The sequence below is a fragment of the Crotalus tigris genome, unplaced genomic scaffold (assembly GCF_016545835.1).
Source record: "Crotalus tigris isolate CLP2741 ecotype Arizona unplaced genomic scaffold, ASM1654583v1 scf7180000019648.599848, whole genome shotgun sequence".
In the NCBI taxonomy this organism is placed as follows: Eukaryota; Metazoa; Chordata; class Lepidosauria; order Squamata; family Viperidae; genus Crotalus; species Crotalus tigris.
In genome coordinates this window covers 167,638-186,273 of record NW_024097640.1, presented here as the reverse complement: position 1 = coordinate 186,273, position 18,636 = coordinate 167,638, and the positions used below count along the sequence as shown (strand labels likewise).

General features: G+C 39.0%; 1 protein-coding gene across 1 annotated transcript; it reads right to left on the bottom strand.

Annotated features, from left to right (window-relative positions):
• Positions 1–865: 865 nt before the first annotated feature.
• TAGLN3 (transgelin 3) lies at positions 866–17,203 on the bottom strand. The gene is made up of 5 exons (XM_039364081.1): positions 16,828–17,203; positions 16,319–16,500; positions 15,124–15,298; positions 3,333–3,435; positions 866–1,337 (listed from the first exon to the last, which is right to left on the bottom strand). The coding sequence occupies exons 2-5, from the start codon at positions 16,496–16,498 to the stop codon at positions 1,196–1,198; spliced, it is 600 nt and encodes a 199-aa protein (XP_039220015.1). The 5' UTR covers positions 16,499–16,500; positions 16,828–17,203; the 3' UTR covers positions 866–1,195.
• Positions 17,204–18,636: the final 1,433 nt, after the last annotated feature.

Here is an 18,636-nt window from a genome sequence, read left to right as displayed (position 1 = left end):
TGGATAGTAATAATCCTATAACATGTGAATTCAATGGCGAAATAATATAGAATAAATTATGCAAAAATCCTATTTATTTTAACTTTCCTCCATCTTTAAGTGAAAAGTACCTGATCCCTTGGATTGAAGACTAACAGTAGGATAAGTGTCCCATAGCCATAATGGTTGAGATGGTTATGATTGAAATGAAGTGTCTTGCTTTCAACATCAATGCCATGTTTTATATGTATAAGTAATTGGGAGCAGATACCAAATGGCTATTGATAACCAAATCATATATTGATTAAGCTAAACATTTGGTAAGTGTATTCAGAAGAAAGTATGGTAGAGGGATTAAGCATAAATCAGCAAAATTTAAAGGGATATTTTTAAAAAAAAAAAAATTTATAATAGATCAGGCCATTATCTACATATGAAAGACTGTCTTTCGAGAGTTGAAGGCAGAATACAACTGGAACCAGTAAACATCATACTTCCCACCAATCTCCTGCTTTGATTGTCCAAATTTTTCCTCTGATGCTACTGATTTTTCTGGAATGATTTTTCTTGGACCGAGGATCTTCCTGCCCCTTAGGTTATATTCTTATTCTGATTTGGGACACCTTTTGCCCAATCACATTTGATCAGCTAAACATTGTGTCTTTCTATGTGTGTATGTCTGCATATATCCTTGACAAGGATCACAATAAACTCAATAGTTTCTATAAAATATTGTAAATCATATTCACTCTCCTTTTAGAACATTTATTTCAGAGCACAGAGATGCTGCAAAAGACATATCCAACTTAAACCTTTGCAGTTATTTATCCCATTTTATTTTTATTTTTAGAAGATGAAAGTTGGATAGAGTAGAGAAGAAAAGGACTGAGAAGTTATAGGCAGTTTAATAAGACAAGAGTACAGAAAACAACAAATTGCAAATAAATACAGAAAAATAGTCTTTGCATAGTTCAAAAATGAACATCATGTAGGTGTCAGCGTGCTATGTGAACTAACACGCAACAAACACACAGATCCACAGTTTCAGTTGAAAGACTGTGTATATGTGTATGTGTGTATACATATGCATACACACACACATAATCTTAGAGAGAAAACCTAGAAGCAGATCTCAGCATGAACATTAACTAGCTATGTGTTTTTCAGTCAGGCCATGCTACCAAGTGGGTAAGTGAGAGTTTAAAGGTGGTTTAAACTACATGATCTGTCTTGGCATTCCGTATCCTGTCATCCCTGACTGGGATGCTCCCTTGTTACTTCCCATTTGAAGACCGATGACATTCTGTCCTTGGCGAAGCTGCTCTTCAGAAAATCCTCGCTGGTTCTTCTGTGCTTTCCTGTGAAAATGATTCTTTTTAAAAAGTGACATGTTTGTTCTATTTTAAATTCTCAAATATTTATCAGATTGAATGCCACAGCCCCTATGTTTTTCTATAGTATAAGATTAGTATTGCCCTGATTTTTGAGAACATGAGCTATATTGGCCATTTGGAAGACAAGAAGAGGTTTCTAACACTGAGTTCCCCATTCTAAAGCTGTAGGTGTGTCTTTGTCATAAGATAATGGAAGCCAGCCAGTCCCAAGGACTTTAGGATTCTCTTTGAGGGACCAGAGGCTTGAAGTATGAATATCTTTTATGTAAAGACTTTCTAAAATTCTACTTTATTCCCTGAACATATTTAGCCACTGTGAAAAAGGGAGTGGTTAGGACTCTGAAAAAAAATGCATTACTTTGCATTTCTTTTCCTTCAAAAAAATACTAAACACAAGGAGATAGAAAACATCTCGGCCAATACAGCAGATTGAAAGTAACATTAATTACAGTGACATTTAGGGAAAGTGTTCACCCCCATCCAACAATTGATACAGTTCCCTCTTAGAAGGGGGGGGGGGCATGACATCATTCAAAACAATAAAAAAAATCAAAGTTATTATCAAATAAAGATTTAAAATAGATGGATACTACTCACTCCTGCACTTGAGTAATCTCAATCAACATCTCAATATCAGAAAACTAAATCAACCTCGCATTTTGCTATAAATGGATAAGCCACATTTGAAAAAGGGTAGAAATATTGTTATCAAATAACAAATCAGTAAGCCACTTTCTTGGTAGTGATGGTTTTAAGTTATCTGGCCACCATCCAGAAAAACACTTAAGTAGATGTTCTGCTTTATTAAAACAAGAGCATACAAGATTAAGCACTTTTTTCCAGAGGTTTATGTTACAAAATGTATCAAATATCAGTTTGGGAAAATTGTTTCAGAACTGGTAGGCACCTTTCTCAGATATATGTTCATTTATCAATAGTCACGAAGGAGAGCAAAATTCTGAGAAAGTATAGCTTCAGAACTGTCTCAGCAGATAGTAATGAATGTCAAATTATGTTTCATATTTCTGTGAATGCTTGGACAATTGTTGCTATAGATATCTGAGTCATTGCTTGAAGAATGACTCAAATATTTTAAGCAAGACATACCATCTGATCCACTGACTGTACGAACAAGAGAAGACTTCTTCATATACAAATTATATACTGAGTTGGGCAAGCATTGGGTAGCTGGAGGCTCATCTAATATTTTGGAGATCTGTACTGTCAGGAAGAGGCAAAATATATGGGGCCATATCACATACTTGAGGGCAGTGCAATGGCTCAGCAGTAAAGACACAGGACTTGTCAACTGGAAAGCCGGCAGCCCAGGTTTGAGACCTAAGCTCCTGCCAATCTAGCAATTTGAAGCATCCAAATAGATAAATAGGTACCTCTTTGGTGGGAAGATAATAGCACTCTGTAATGTCATGCTGGTCACATAACCACAGAGATGTCTTTGGACAGTGCTGGCTCAATGGCCTTGAAACAGAGATGAGCACTGCCCCCTATAGTCAGCAATGACTAGAAGAATCAAATCTACAGGGACTCCTTTACCTTTTTTAAAAAATTACAGACTTGGAATAGAGAAGGATTTGGGATACTTTTGCCCTTTTTTTAACCCATGCATGCATTTAGAATTTATACTAAAGATTTACATATTTCCTGTCTGAAAAAGTGGCATTCTATGCTTTTCATTTTCAATAGCTCTGGGTCAATAAGTAAAGGAATGTTTGCACTCCTGGTTAGACTATTCTGCATCAACCTAATTCAATTATAAATGGAACATTTTTGAATATCAATTCTAAAGAGGTCATTAGCTCTTTAATTGATAGCTGAAAAAGGCAGAAATTAAGGTGTCTTGCTTTTAAAAGTATATTTTTTTCTGTCTATGATTTGTTTTTCATTAAAACTGCACATTTAGTCTATGTTTGAAAATGGAAACAACAAACAGATTCTTACTTATGAAACCAGGAGGGATCCCCTTTGTAACATCCATCGTCCCTTGTAACAGCTTCACTGCCTAAAGCCATTAGAGTCCTTTGCACGGCAGCCATGTCTTTTCCTAAAAAGAATTATTCATTTGTTATTGATAAATTGTTTGATTGTATTTCAACAGAATTACGTAGACACCTGTTTAACCTCAAAATCCCCAAAGCTTTTTATTATTACATTATGTTTTCTGTTTTTATTCTGGTCACAAGGGAATTTTCCTTGACATAACTCTTCCTATCTTCCTACCTTTAGCTTGCAAACTGCTTTCTGTTTTTATTCTGGTCACAAGGGAATTTTCCTTGACAGAACTCTTCCTACCTTTAGCTTGCAAACTGCTGCATGACTATCAGTGTATAACTATAACAAGTTTTAGAGCTTTAGGAAGCCTGATCAGATGTTTGATTTCTATGAGACTAATCTGTATTAGAGGCTACACTTTTCATTAAACTATAAGTCTTTCTAATAAGATTTGGCAAATTTTTGTAGGGAACAAATTTGAAAGCATCTTTTGGGTTTTTTTCTGTTCTAATTATCAACAAATGAAGTAAAATATGCCACCCAGAAATATATCAATGGTTAGCTGAAAATTTCACCAGCATAAGCTGCTTATAGACTCTAAAACATGCTATTATGATGGAATACAGCCCACTCATGTTCAGGCTGTTTTTCATCTATGTCTTTTATAACTCACTGGCCTTCCTCTATCATAGATATCTCAGGCTTTTGCTCATTCTAGCTTGCCTCTTCTTATGTCAAGCACTTTGTTTTTCTTTCAGTCCCTTGCTAGTTCTTTTAAAACTTCTTCAAATCCTCCTCTCACAAATGTGAGCATGTATGTGTGTATGGGTGGGATGTTGCACAGGATAGAAGCAAAAGAGTGCTGGTTCTGCCTCCTCTATTATCATTCTTGTCAACTTCATGTGCCTAATAGTCTGTCTGTATAGGGCTTCTCATGCTAGCTAGCTGGGGAGTTTTTGGAAGTCCAGATCAGAAACACTGATATAGAAGATCACTTTATAATTCCAGAGATTTAAATTATGTGAAGCATCTCTACAGATGCAGGAAGTTTTCCTTTACAGATAAGTCAACCTTTGCAAATAGAAGACAATATGATGGACTGTAGCAGTATTAGCATTTTCATTCCCATCACCACCACTCTTTGCATTGACAATTTACAGACAGAGAATTGCTGAAGGGAGCTTTAGATATGTAAAGCTAATGTCAGACCTTGGAAGCCAAATACTGAACACTAATGAGTTAAATCTCCCTCTACACTCACAAAGCTATACCTTCTATCAAACCCTAGGTGACAAGACAACATGAAAAGTCACAAAAAAGAATCTGCAGATGTTAAGTTCTCATGGCCTACTCTAGCAGTAACATCATTGCAAAAGTACCCGGCACTGTTTTCAGAGCAATCCTTATTTTGTTCATAAGCACCTGCATAAATTAATGCTACTATCTTTACTTAACAAAGACAGAATGACTAAATTGACTAAGGCCACAGAAAAGTTAGCATTAAAGGAAGATTGTGAGTCATAGAGCCTTGGCTCATTGTAATAAGGAACATCTGTTAATTCCATGACAATATCATCTTTTAAAAGTTGTTTTTAAAAGCCACATTTTTAAATTATTGTTTGTAGCTATTGAGGGCTGCATGGATGAAGTAAAAATGCAAGGATAACATCCATAAGGCAATGAAAGGATTTGGAAGCCATCTTTCTCCCCATTAACTTTTAAAGCAGTGGCTCTCAACCTTTTTAATGCCGCGACCCCCAACCGGTCATAAGTCGAGGACTACTCAACTGGTGCAGCACCATTTGCAGAATGGGACTTTTGTCTGGCTCAGCAGGGCAGAGACACCCTGGACAATTCCTATTAGCTTTTGAAAGCCAATAGAATTAGACTCTATTCAAGAGAGTCTATTCTATTGGCTTTCAAAAGCCAATAGAATAAAAGGGAGTAGCACAGCTAAGGAAAAGGGGGGGGGGAAATGGTGGACTTCGTTGTTTGGCGACCCCCGTGAAATGGTCGTTCAATCCCAAATGGGGTCCCGATCCACAGGTTGAGAACCACTGTTTTAAAGTAACTTTCAATCTATTGAAAGATGCTGACCCCAGGAGCATAGATCTCAGGCAACTTTTAAGTCATAGTCAAATCAAAGACTTCAGTTTTGAAAAAGGAAATCTGAGGTTAGCGCTTTATGATAATATGCTATTCTAACAATGGAAAGACTGTTTCCATTCCAAAGCAGAAGTGTTTGGCTAAGGGCAAGCTGGAAGGAAATGGTTAACATTGTTGTACAGGTTCTTGGTCTTATGCCATGTTCATAGGTTGTGGGATGTTTAAAAAGAGAACTATTTAGTCCAGCTTGCACTGGAAGGAAAAGATTTTTTAAAAAATTAATCACTAGTTTTTTACAATAAGCATTAGATGAAGGAAATGGAGAATCACAAATATTTCTTTCACATCTATTCTGCTGCTCTTATGATAACCTTGGAAATGAAATCTTAAAGGCTTCAATATTTAAGAGAACTCTCTTAAACAGGTCTTTGGGTCAGAAAATGAAACCTCGTTAATATTTCACAATATTACGATGTCTTTCAATTTAAAAATGAATATGTTTACATCTTTAATGGGAATGCCCTAAAATAAATAATTTTGAAATAAGATGAGTAAGTAGCAGTATGGCATATAACACCTAAGGAACACATAAAATATAAATAAGATGCATTAAATGATGCACACAATGAAATATGGTATCTTTTAAAGTTCTATTAATAAAGATAATGATAGACTTCTCAGGTCTATTAGATATTCTGGTCAAATACTTAATTTGTTAGTTTGATGTACTACTTCTAGTTCCTCTGTTGCATCTCTTTTTATGAGATTTATTTATTTTTCATATTTCTAAACTGCTGGTTCCTGTAAAGAGTGGCTCTGGGTAGTGTACAATATAATACAACCAATAAATAAAACAATGTATAAAAATTAGAAATGAAAAATTAAATTAGGGTTAAAAATTTCAAAATTATAGAATAATGACAACTAAACAACAGAAGGAGGAGAATTCTAAGATGGCCATTTAACATTGGAGTATTACTGACCAGAGGGGCTCTCAAGGGTCTACGCAGCTCCATCGCAAACTAAAGGTATTATTTTTTTAATGTAGACATAATATTTATAAGGTATTACATAATAATTCAATTTTGTATGCTAGTTTCCTTCCCACACACATACACCTTCTTTAATTTTAGAGCTTGCTGATCTATGTATAACTGTTTTAGTAATTCACAAGAAGTCATCTATGACTAGATAATCAAGAATTGTTTTCATGACTTTGGTGAGACAGTCCCAATACAAAATCCTGCTTCCCAATTTAGGGACAAGTTTGGTGTCTTAATGAGCATGAAGGATTATTGAGATACCTACTGTTCTGCTCTTATCCCTGTCATCCACATTTAATTATTTATTTGCACCATTGAAAAGTCATATCAGATGAACATTTTTGCTCACTATCTAGTATTAAAATTTTAGTATTTTTATTTGGTAGGTGCTTAATCATACTAATCATTTTTCCCTTCACAACCACACAGATATCCTAGTCAATGTTGCTAGAGCTTGGGTTTCTCTGTTCCTGTTCCAAATCTTAGCATAATACAGATCTAAACTATGAGATCTGAAAATGGCCATTCAAGTAGGTAATCTCAGTGTAACTCAGGGTTATAGTATACATAAACCTTCTCCAACCTGGTGTCCTCCAGCTGTGAGGACAGTATAGTTCCCAGAATTCCTCTTCTGGGAATACAGCTGCAAATAACTGGACATTACTGGAATTGGGAAGGCTTCAAGCTTTCTGATCCAAGCTCCAGAGAGATGCTGTTTGAATTGTAAAGATCAAAATCCAGAACCTTCTCTCTATATTACTTGACAGATTTTGATATGGGGACTACTGGCTATTATCCTGCCTAATTTTTTCTTGGAATTATCTGAGACATGATTAGTAACAGAAAGCAAAGACTGCTTTGTCCTTTTTTCCTGAGAGCCAGTAGCCACATCCTGCAGGGCTTTTAGCAGGAGCTCTCTCATTGCTTCCTGGCTATTATTATCAATTCACATCTAAAAAATGTTCTTTAGATACAAAAAGCCCTGTAAATTGGTTAGGCAAGCCTTCAGGCTCATAATTTGATTTAAAGCACAAAATAAATATAAAAGGGAAAGCAGAACTCCTACAGCTGCTGCGCAAGATTAGGAAATGGGAGGAGGAGAGGAAAAACAAAATAATAAGAATGGACAATTGTTTTAAATAGAGAGTGCAAGAATTTATTTTGATTCATATACATGACTTCCAAAGAGTACTCATAAAGGTATTATTTCCACGTGAGAAAAATGCCATGTGTGAAAAAGATTTTAAACTGTCTTTTCTTCTAGAAGATACACACAGTTGTCCTGTGTAGAATACATAATGGATCAAATAGCAATAAATAATGGATCAAATATTTTGTTCATAAACCGAATTTTGGTGAAGGCAACTGTTGTATCCTGAGCCTGCAAAAGCAGGCTCGGGACGTTGCATTGGTCCCGGGCATTCCAGACAGGCTGCCCGGGACCAGACAGAGCGGCACTAGCCTTATACACATGCGCAAGGCGCGAAAATGCTCTGTTCCTATTGGTTGTCACTGTCCGGGTTTCTGGCCATATAAAAAGGCCTGCTTTTGCTTTCACTTGGTTGTTGTAGAAGGAGAATAAAGTGTTTGTTCAGCATCACCATGTGTCTTCATCATTCGCACATGAACGAAGTATACAACACTGGGATCCTTTGCAAGCTGAAACAAAAGATTTAAGGACTTACCCAGGAAGTCCTGAAGAGGGGAAGACAGCATCTGAATCAGCGTCCCAGCCTGCCAATATAGCATCGCTGGAGGGTGAGCTCAGCTAAAGGACCCTTTCCCCAAACAGCAGTTTGCAGAGGAAGCGAGTGGTGAAGGTCGTAAACTGTATGATGTCGAAGATTGGCCGCTTCTCTGATTTCGATGTCTCACATCCAGAGAGATGGAATTCCTACATAGCACGGGTGGAGAACTACTTCAGAGTAAATCAGATTAGAGAAGACGGCCTGAAAGCTACAACTCTTTTGTGTGCCTGTGGACAGGAAGCTTTTGACATCGCAGAGAATCTGGTGGCCCCTGCACCTCTGGAGTTAGTAACATATGCTGACTTGAAGAAAATGTTGAAGGAACACTTCCAGCCAAAGTTATCTATCATTGCTTGGAGGCACGCGTTCGAGCAGAGAGACCAGAGGCTGGGTGAATCTGCTGCGGACTTTATTGCGGCCTTAAGGCAAGCAGCCAGACCTTGTGAGTTCAAGGATCTGGAAGAGAGGCTTAGAGATCGCTTTGTATGTGGTTTGAGGAGCAGAGACTTACAACAGAAGATTTTTGCAAACGAAGATGTCTCTTTCCAAGATGCGCTGCGAGAGGTGGCAGCTGAGGAAGCAGCAGGAGGGGCTGTGAAGGCCTTACGGCTCACCAGGAACCCTCCAGACACAGCTACCGTCCATCAAGAGGACACTTGAGAAGGATTGGAAGCGGATCCTGAAGAGGAGGTGGACAGACTTCACCAGCCAGCTGAAAGGAGGCAGAAGGAATGTCTGGACAAGGCCCAGCATCTCTTCAATGCTTCAGGTGCTGAGGATGCCACAAGTGAGCTGACTGCAAGTTCCGCTCCGCCATTTGCAGTGTGTGTGGCAGGCAAGGCCACATCGCATCCATCTGTTTGGGTTGCCAAAAGGTCCAGCCTCGTGAAGAATTGCATCTGAAAGGTACCAGGGTCCCCAGCCAACATAGGGTGGGTTTCTGCACATTGTGCAGGAGTATTCTGAGGACAGGGATACACAAGCCCCTTAAGAAGAAACTTTCCATTAACATAAGGTTGCAAGGGGTTCCCCTATCAATGAAGTTGGACACTGGGTCCACTTTCTCAATTATTTCAGTTAACACATTCAAAAGGATATGCAGTTAAACTCAGGCCATCAAATCTAATACTTACTGATTTTCAGAATTCTATGGTGTGCGTTAAGGGGAAGGCCACCCTTAGAGTATAGCATAAGGATTTTGAAGGTCCCTAGATGTGGTGGTTGTTGGGGGTGAACGTACGAGTCTTATTGGACTCGATTAGTTCAAGGCTCTGGGAATCCAGGTAACTGGGCTGCACCATTTGCAAATGTTGAGCCTTGAAGAAGTCTGTAAGGAGTTTGCAGATATGTTTAGTTCAGAGCTAGGATCCTACAAGGGGCCTCCAATTTCACTACGGTTAGACCCAACCATCACGCCCATCAGTGTTAAGCCTAGGAGGGTATCTTTTTCCCTCAAAGGCAAGATTGATGCTGAACTGGACAAATTACTCCAGCAGGGCATTCTAGAACCTGTGGATTCTAGTCCATGGGAAACCCCCATAGTAACGCCTCTAAAGACTAATGGGGACATACATATATGTGCACACTGAATAAGGCGCTGCAACAGCACGCTTATCCAATGCCTGTGGTAAGTCACATTCTGGCCTCCCTCAAGGGGGGGGGTGCATTTTTGCGAAGTTTGACCTGGCACAGGCCTATCAACAGCTACCTGTTGAGGCAGCTGCAGAGGCCCAGACTATTGTAACTCATAGGGGGGCCTTCAAGGTCAAGAGACTGCAATTTGGGGTAAATGTAGCCCCTGGCATATTCCAAAGTATCATGGAGAGCATACTTCAAGGTATTCCTGGGGTCTGTCCCTACTTTGATGACGTCCTCATTGCTGGGGAGTCATCTCAAAATTTAGCAGAAAGATTAAGGGCTGTCTTGCTTCGTTTTCAAAAAGCAGGCCTTAAACTAAAGGAGGATAAATGTAAGATAGGAGTCACTTCTACTGACTTCTTAGGATTCAGGATTGATGCTCAAGGCATTCACTCCGCTGAAACTAAATTGCAAGCTATCCAGCAGGCCCCAAGCCCTAAGTCTAAGAGTGAGCTGCAAGCCTTCTTGGGGCTATTAAATTTTTACCATGCATTTCTCCCACATAAAGCTGCAGTGGCAGAGCCATTACACAGGCTCTTAGACAAGCAGGCTCCATGGCAGTGGACTAAAGTCCATGACAAGAGCTTCAATGAGGTTAAGGCCTTGCTCACTTCTAATGCTGTTTTAGCTTATTTCAATGAGCAACTGCCTGTTTGCATCACATGCGATGCATCTCCTTATGGGGTGGAAGCTGTACTTATCCATCTGAAGGCTGATGGGACACAGGTCCCTGTGGCCTATACTCAAGGACTCTGTCTTCTGCAGAGCGAAATTACGCTCAAATTGACAGAGAAGCCTTGGCCATAGTGGCTGGCATTAAGAAATTTCATGATTTCTTATATGGCCACCATTTCACAGTCTATACTGACCATAAGCCTCTGCTGGGTTTGTTTACCACTAACAAACAGACCCCACATATCATTTCTCCTCGTATGCTGAGATGGTCCATTTTCCTGTCAGCATATGACTATACATTAGTTCACAAACCAGGAAAAGAAATGGGCCATGCTCCAGCTGTTAATATTCTGTCCATTCATGAATTGCCTGAGTCTCCCCTCAATGCTGGGGATGTGGCTGCAGAAACTGCCACTGATCACATGCTTACACGCGTGCTGACACGGGTGTTGTCAGGATGTCCTCACAAGTGCCCAGATACTGAGTTCCAAAGCATGCACAAGAAGCATGAGTTTTCCACTTTCAAGAGTTGCCTGTTATGGAGTAGCAGGGTAGTGATCCCAGCCTCACTGAGGTCTAGAATCTTGATCTCTCTGCATGAGGGACATCCTGGTATAGTCAGGATGAAAGCGCTTGCGCGCAGACATCTTTGGTGGCCTGGGCTCGATAAAGCCATCAAGGCCCAGCTGCACGGGTGCCAAGTGTGCCAACAGTCTCGGCCTGAAATGCCTCAGGCCCCAGTACAGAGGTGGGAGGAAACTCAAACCCCATGGTCTAGGGTGCATATAGATTATGCTGGGACTTTCAGGGGCAATTCTTCCTGGTTGTTGTTGATAGCCATTCCAAGTGGCTAGAGGTTGTTCCTGTTTCCTCCACTACTACTGCCAGGATCATCCAGGTGTTGAGAGGAATTTTGCATCACACGGTCTTCCAGATGTGCTGGTTTCAGATAATGGCCCTCAATTTATGTCTTCTGAGTTCCAGGCTTTTCTTCAGCCCAACCTGATCTGGCATGCACCATCAGCTCCCTTCCATCCATCCTCCAACGGACTGGCAGAGAAATGGTGCGCACTACCAAAGATGCTCTCAAGAAACTGACTTACGGTAACTGGCATCACAGGTTAGCAGATTTCCTTCTTGTACACCGCACCACACCATGCACAGCCACAGGGAAGAGCCCTGCTGAACTCCGCTGGGGTCACTGCCTCATCACTAAACTGGACAGGCTGCACCCTGACCGGGTGGCTTCACAGGTTTCAAAACCATGGGCACCTAGGAGACTCCAGGTGGGCGATCCGGTTTGGGCAAGAAACTATGGGCCTGGACATCTCTGGGTCACACCTGAGGTCTGCAAGGTCTCTGGGCTGTTGTCATATGAAGTTGCCTTGGGTGATGGCCATGTTCTTCGCAGACACATAGACCAACTGTGTTGGAGACTGGACCCTCATCCTTCCGCTCTTGGTTCTGCTTTGAGGGAGGGAGGAGGAGGACCATAATATGCATTCTGGGTCAAAGTTGCCCAGGCCTAACAGGCCCTCACTAGCTGCTACTGAGGCTGTTTGGGATTCATCCCAAGGTTCCGCAAGTGCTCCAAACAAGAATTCACTGGATAGGGGGTCATCTCACACATCCATAATTACTCCAGACAGGGAGTCACACCAGGAGTATCCACAGTATTCACATATGTCAGATAGTGCTCCAGACAGGGAGACAGACCGGGGATATCCACACAAATCACTAGCAGTAAGAGAAAAGGAATTCCATCAAGGGCGCTTGCCTAATTCTGCAATTGCTACCAAAAGGAAGTCACCAGCAAGGGGGGTTGCCATGGAGGTGACTCCTGACTCTGGCACCTCTGGCACATGCTTGGGGGCCAAGAGTACTGGGGCACTTTTGCTACCCAGCCCTCTTCATCTGCTGGCCTTGGGCTCGAGGAACAGTGTTCCCAAGAGGGGTCCATTGTGGACTCGTGGAATTCCACCCCTCCAAGGTATGCTGGCTTGGACTTAGAGGGTCCAGCCAGCCAGCAGCGGGGCGGGTCAACCGGGTATTTGAGGCAGCAAAGTCCTGGCCTGCCTAGCCTGGTAGACGAGCAGGTAGGCCAGACACCCTCACCAGGGTCATCTGGGGATTTAGGGCAGCAACGCCCTGGCCTGCCTAGCCTGGTAGGCGAGCAGGTGAGCCAGGCAATCTCTCCAGGCCTTAGAAGGTCGCAGCGGGCCAAGTGCCCACCCAAACATTGGAGAGACTTTGTGAGGTTGCTGTCAAATCATGAGGGACCTGTACATGAGGCCCCTGAATAATGGGAGTAACTCGTGGGTGGATTATTTTGTATTATTTTTTGATTTTGGATATATTTATTTGTATTAATAAATATTGAAGGGGGTTTGCCTGAGGGTAGACTCAAGTATTCCATACTCTTTGCATTTGAATAATGCAACTGTATGCCACTCTTCCCAATGCATGTCGTACATGTGTGTACACGAAGTGTGTTCCATCTAGGGGGGAGAGGTGTTGTGTCCTGAGCCTGCAAAAGCAGGCTCAGGACGTTGCATTGGTCCCGGGCATTCCAAAAGCTGCCCGGGACCAGACAGAACGGTGTCAGCCTTGTGCACATGTGCAAGGTGTGAAAACGTTCTGTTTCTATTGGTTGTCACTGTCTAGATTTCTGGCCATATAAAAAGGCCTGCGAGCCTTTTGCTTTCGCTTGGTTGTTGTAGAAGGAGAATAAAGTGTTTGTTCAGCATCGCCATGTGTCTTCATCATTCGCATGTGAACGAAGTATACAACAGCAACATTTTGTTAGACCAACTGAAGATTTCCAAAACTGGCATACTTTCAAACTTTCCACAATTTCTCAAAAAGTAAAATAAATCCAAGAAAGAGAAATAACAAATTGAACATTGGAATATGCACAGACATATAAAAGCTGTTCCATTTGGTAGTTATGTTTCTTTTTCTCTTCTCTCTGCCCCCGGAAGGTGATTTTTTTAACCATCTTACCTGATGAATTTTCATGCAAACCTTCAGTTGAGCTAAAAAATGTGTTGCTTCAATAAGGAGTTTGGATTTTTTTCCCCCTCATGGCCAAGATGGCTCCTTTTGCTTTTTATTGAACTTTTTGTCTTTTCTCATTTTCTTTCTGACACAGCGATCAATCGCAAGGATACATATAAGAAAATATCAAATTCATCATTACAAGGACAGTATTATTAATTATATGGATTCTTCTAATACTAGGAAGAGAGTTGTTGAAAAAAGGCCTGAATTTAGACACTGGACGTTATCAGAGTAGATATCACCGTAGTATTTTACTTCCATTAAACCAAGTCTTTTCTGATATTAAAAGACATATAAGGAATGTTCTTTATTCCAGAGTATAATAAAAAGGGGCATATAAAGTTAGTTCACTTTTTTTACTGAGAAAAATATGAAGCAGTGACTGTGCATATATGGTACATTCTCACTGGTATAGACAGGAACAGCTTCTAAAACATTCTTGAGAGTTTGGTAAAAGATTAATCTGCTTTTTCAATTTAAAAAGAGTTGTCTTCTACCTGCTCTGCTGTGTTTCAAAACACCTTTTTTGGTAGGATTTGCATAAATCATAAAGATACTACTTGCATAAGGCCCATTTCCAGAGGTGAAATGACAACATACAAATTTGAGGCTTCACCCAATATAAACTCAGTTTAAACTATTCTGACAACATTATTATCATCAGGTTTCAGACCTATTTGCCCTGAGTTTTCTTTCATTCAGGAGAATGGTTATTGTTTATGGAATGATTAATTTTATATACTACTAATACTACTAGAGTGAACTTCTCAAGTTCATTTTCCCAATCTGAAACTGGATCTATCCCATACTATAAATATCCCCATCATGATTTTTTCTCCAACCAAATTTCACAAGTATTTTAGCAAATAGCTGTATATTTCTAATGATACACTCTTTCTATATGTATCTTTCTTAATGTATTAATTTTGGTAATGAGTTCCCCTAATATAATTAATTTCTGTTTGGACTTTGTCCTAATATGTATATTATTGAAATTCTGTGCATGTTTTCCATACATAGAGGCTAAGAATTAAATAATGAAATTCAGAAAGCATTGATATACATGACTAACTTTGTTCCAAGCTAAATATAGAAAATGTGAACTGGTTTATGTTTACATTTAGATGCAAACTAATTACATTTCATCATCCTTAAAATGATAATTTGTTATTTTGCTGAAATATCTGCTGTAATATAATTTCTTCTTGCTTAGCTTTGATATGCTTCTGTAAAAAAACCCACATCTTTCACTTGGCTATAAGTACAAAATATTTCATTAAGGCCTGCATCAATATAAATTTCAAGAGAAAAGAAGGCATTACTGGAGGGAACAGTGCTTAAAGGCAGTGCAAATTAGAAATAATTGTAATGGCATTTGGGAATTTTCCCTGAAAAGAAATATATAATGAATAGCAGGTTAAACAGTGTTACAGTAAAAAAAAACATGCTCATATATAAATAAATCCATACCTTCCCATAAATCTACTGTCTGGAAGATATCTGTTGTTCGTACTCCATAGATTTCTGCAGCTTTCAAGAACTGAGAAATTTGTTCCATTTGTTTGAAAGCCATCTTTGATTCTGAGATCCTTGCAATAGGTTCTTTTCCCTTGGGGTGAAGATTGTTTATTAACTTGCAGAGCAGCTGGGAGATTGACCATTAAAAGCAGAATTGAAAGAGACAAAATCAATTAATTCCACCAACTAAAGGCAACACAGTATGTGTATATTACTCTGTTTATAACATAGATATTCTAATGCCACTTAGAAAGGGTCCCCTGGCTCCCTGCTCCTCAATTGAAATACATAATACAAACATAAATGTATGCTACTGACAGCATTTATTATGGATGCATTTGAGCCAAATACATTAAAAATGCTTGGCAAAGCTTCCCTTTCCACAGATAAAACATACATGGATTAATGAAGCAGGCAAAATCAAATTATTCACTTCAGATTATATAACAATTGACAGTCACATGGGAGAGCAAAACACAGTCTGAGCTCAAGTGTTAGTAGTATCAAGTAGTAAGCCGATGAAAACACAATCACTACATTTAATAATTTTGCCAAGTCTTCCATGTAAATGAAAGCACCTTTGTGCTGCTCTTTCAGTAAATGAATAAATTATCTCTTAAAGACTTGGAATTGCTTATTCCTTGAAAAAAAATAACAGAATTGTGGCATTTTATAAAAAAATACACATAACTAACCCATTTTTTAAGGAAAATACTATCATAGAAAATCTCAGGGTTGAAAAGGATTTGTAATTAACTGTCAAAGAATTGTAATTTATATTCCTCATATTACATAACCACTTTTCCATCTGTCTCTGTACAGCTCTGTACACTGTTTTTCATATTGTCTTCTGGTCATAAGAGCAATCACCTTCAATGTTTGAATTATTTTATTGGAGTCTAGAGAAAAGCAGTTTACAGATGGAGATAATAATTGCTCTTAAGTTAAGTCAAATATACTTTGTAGCCTCCGAAACATTGTTATTCATTGATTTTATAGAACATGCTACATAATGAGGTCAGGAATGCAGTGCCAAAGTTACAATAATTGATTATTTGATATATTTTTGAAATGGTAGAAATTTAGGAACAAATGATATTATTCAACAATGTTACATTTATAGATGTAATATCAAGTTATTACTTACTATTCCGTCCATTAGCCATTTCTGAAAATGTTGTTTTCCAGGAGGGGGATGCTCTATATTTTCACCACATTGTATAATAATCCAATCCACTAAACGACTTTCCAGTTCTAGATCGTATTTCTGTTCAATCTTTTCTTGAACTTCTCGGCTTAAGCCATAGCTTGGTCCTCTATTGGCCATCTCTAGGAAATAAGGAGAAGAAAACACATTAACTTTTAAAAGCTATAAATTACCTATCAACTGTTATTAAACATCTTACTAAAGATAAAGATAACTAAACATCAGAACATCTTTAAAAAATGTATTTCAAAACAAGGTCTCACAATCATAAGAGTATCTGAATTTTGCTATTACAGTGCATATTTTAAATTTCCATATGCAATTACCATCAAATTAGAAGTTGTTAATTATATTTCAAATTAATGTTGCAAATATCAGCAAGTTCAAAGTTCTCTCTTTAAAGAACAATAGCAAACCACCAAAGCCAAAAGTATCAAAAGCATTCATACAGAACAATTTAGAAGATCCTTTCAGTGAGGCACGTGAAGATTTTTCAGCAATGAGCTAAATCCAAAAACTGAATCCAGTCAAAGGGAAAAATCTTGATTAAATTTAAAAAGAGACAAAGGCAGCTGTGATGCTCTGCTGGTCGTGGTCCTGCTGCTGTGGAAGCATTGTGGTTCAGAGGAGGTTGTATTGATTTGATTTCCCTCACAGTCGAGTAGGGTCAAAGCAGGGGCGTTGCTAAGAGCTATTAAAGAGGCACTCCTATTCCCTCATAGCCAGAGAAGGAGTCCTATTCAACTCAATCAGCTGCAACCAGCTTCTCTGCGCACACTTCCACTGCTGTCAGACAGTAATTCTCTGCAATGCTCTTATGCTGCAGCCGTTGTCATAGCGCCCAAGAACTTAACTATTTAAAATATTCTCAGAATCACAGACAACAGTGGAATTTTATTGAACTAAAGATAATCCTGCACCTATAGCAATGATGTCAAATCTGGAAATGTGGAGGCTGAGTAGGGGGGCATCTGATAGTTGTGAAAAGATGCGCAGAAAATAAAAAAAAAATACTTCCATTCCTAAATAATATGTTAGGAAAAAACTAGATTCTTCAGCATCGCATCCCAAGCCAATAGATCTGCAATGCAGAGCAAAAGGCTTCAAATTCTGAAGCATTATAACTTTCCAAATCCATGCCAAATCACAGCTGTTATTTGCTGACCTGCACTTAATAAGCCAATGGAGATAATATGGATTTTTCAGGACTTGCCCAAGAGATTATGCTTTCTTGGATAGAACAGTAAATTATACCATTCAAGCCTCAATTGATATATAACAAATGAATTTAACCATTTGTTTCTTTGAAAAGAAATTTCAAAAAAAAATTGAATATTTGAATATTTCCTAAAATATTAACTTTTTGAGCTTGGTCATTATTCTGCCTAATGTAAGACAAGCTTTGTGTGCAGATCACTATGAAGGGGCATGATGGTGCGGTACATAGCTTTGATTGTCCTTTTTTTTTTTTTTTTTTGATGAACTTAAGTCAGGTTTCTTGGAAAAGCTCAGGCTTTATTCAGGGATAATACAGCCTTTCTATGAAAGTCTTTTTGGTCTGCACCAATTCAGACAAAAAGTTGTTTTGAATCTCCTTTTTACAAAAACAAGTTTACAGAAAGAGTACTTTTTAATGTTAGCTTTTGCATATCTGAGCATTTTTATCTCCAGCAGAGAGGAAACCTATTTGTCCAGTTATTTGCAGGTAGCCAAGAGGTATTGCTCATCACCAATAAAACTAGATAAGAATGTTGACATTTTCATCTCCCTCAGGATCCATCCTTTTAATGTCACCAAAACAAAAACTGTTTAGGCTGAAAAGCTAGGCACAGTTGCATAGTTGGAAGCTTACATTTGAACACCGGTTCCACGGAGAAAGGATTTTCCATAGACCAGAGAGCGCGTGGTTTTGTGTGCTGCCTGCATCCCACAGATGGGGCTTTACTTGTTTGTGCAGACGAGTTGCTGGCATGGTATAGGTCCATGGACCAGGGATTGGGGATTGGGGACTCCTGCTCTAGAACACCTTTTAATTTCAATGTGAATTCTTCACAATCCCTCTCACAAAAAAGAGCAAACTCCATCATGCTACTTTGGACATTTGGATAACATTTCTTCCCCACTTAATTTTATTTTCTTGTTATTGAGTTCTGATGCAAATAATGAGCTCACTGCTTTATATAAATCTCAGATTCCCCTGGACTTGAATACATGAAAAATTCAGTAGATGACCTCATTTTCCTTTCAGTCTTCTGTAC

Coding starts and splice junctions, on each gene's coding strand:
- TAGLN3 (XM_039364081.1), bottom strand. CDS start 16,498: ATGGCCAATAGAGGACCAAGCTATGGCTTAAGCCGAGAAGTTCAAGAA. Junction 3,436..15,123: donor GACAGTAGATTTATGGGAAG/GTATGGATTTAT, acceptor AATTCTTTTTAG/GAAAAGACATGGCTGCCGTG. Junction 1,338..3,332: donor GATCCCTCCTGGTTTCATAA/GTAAGAATCTGT, acceptor TCATTTTCACAG/GAAAGCACAGAAGAACCAGC.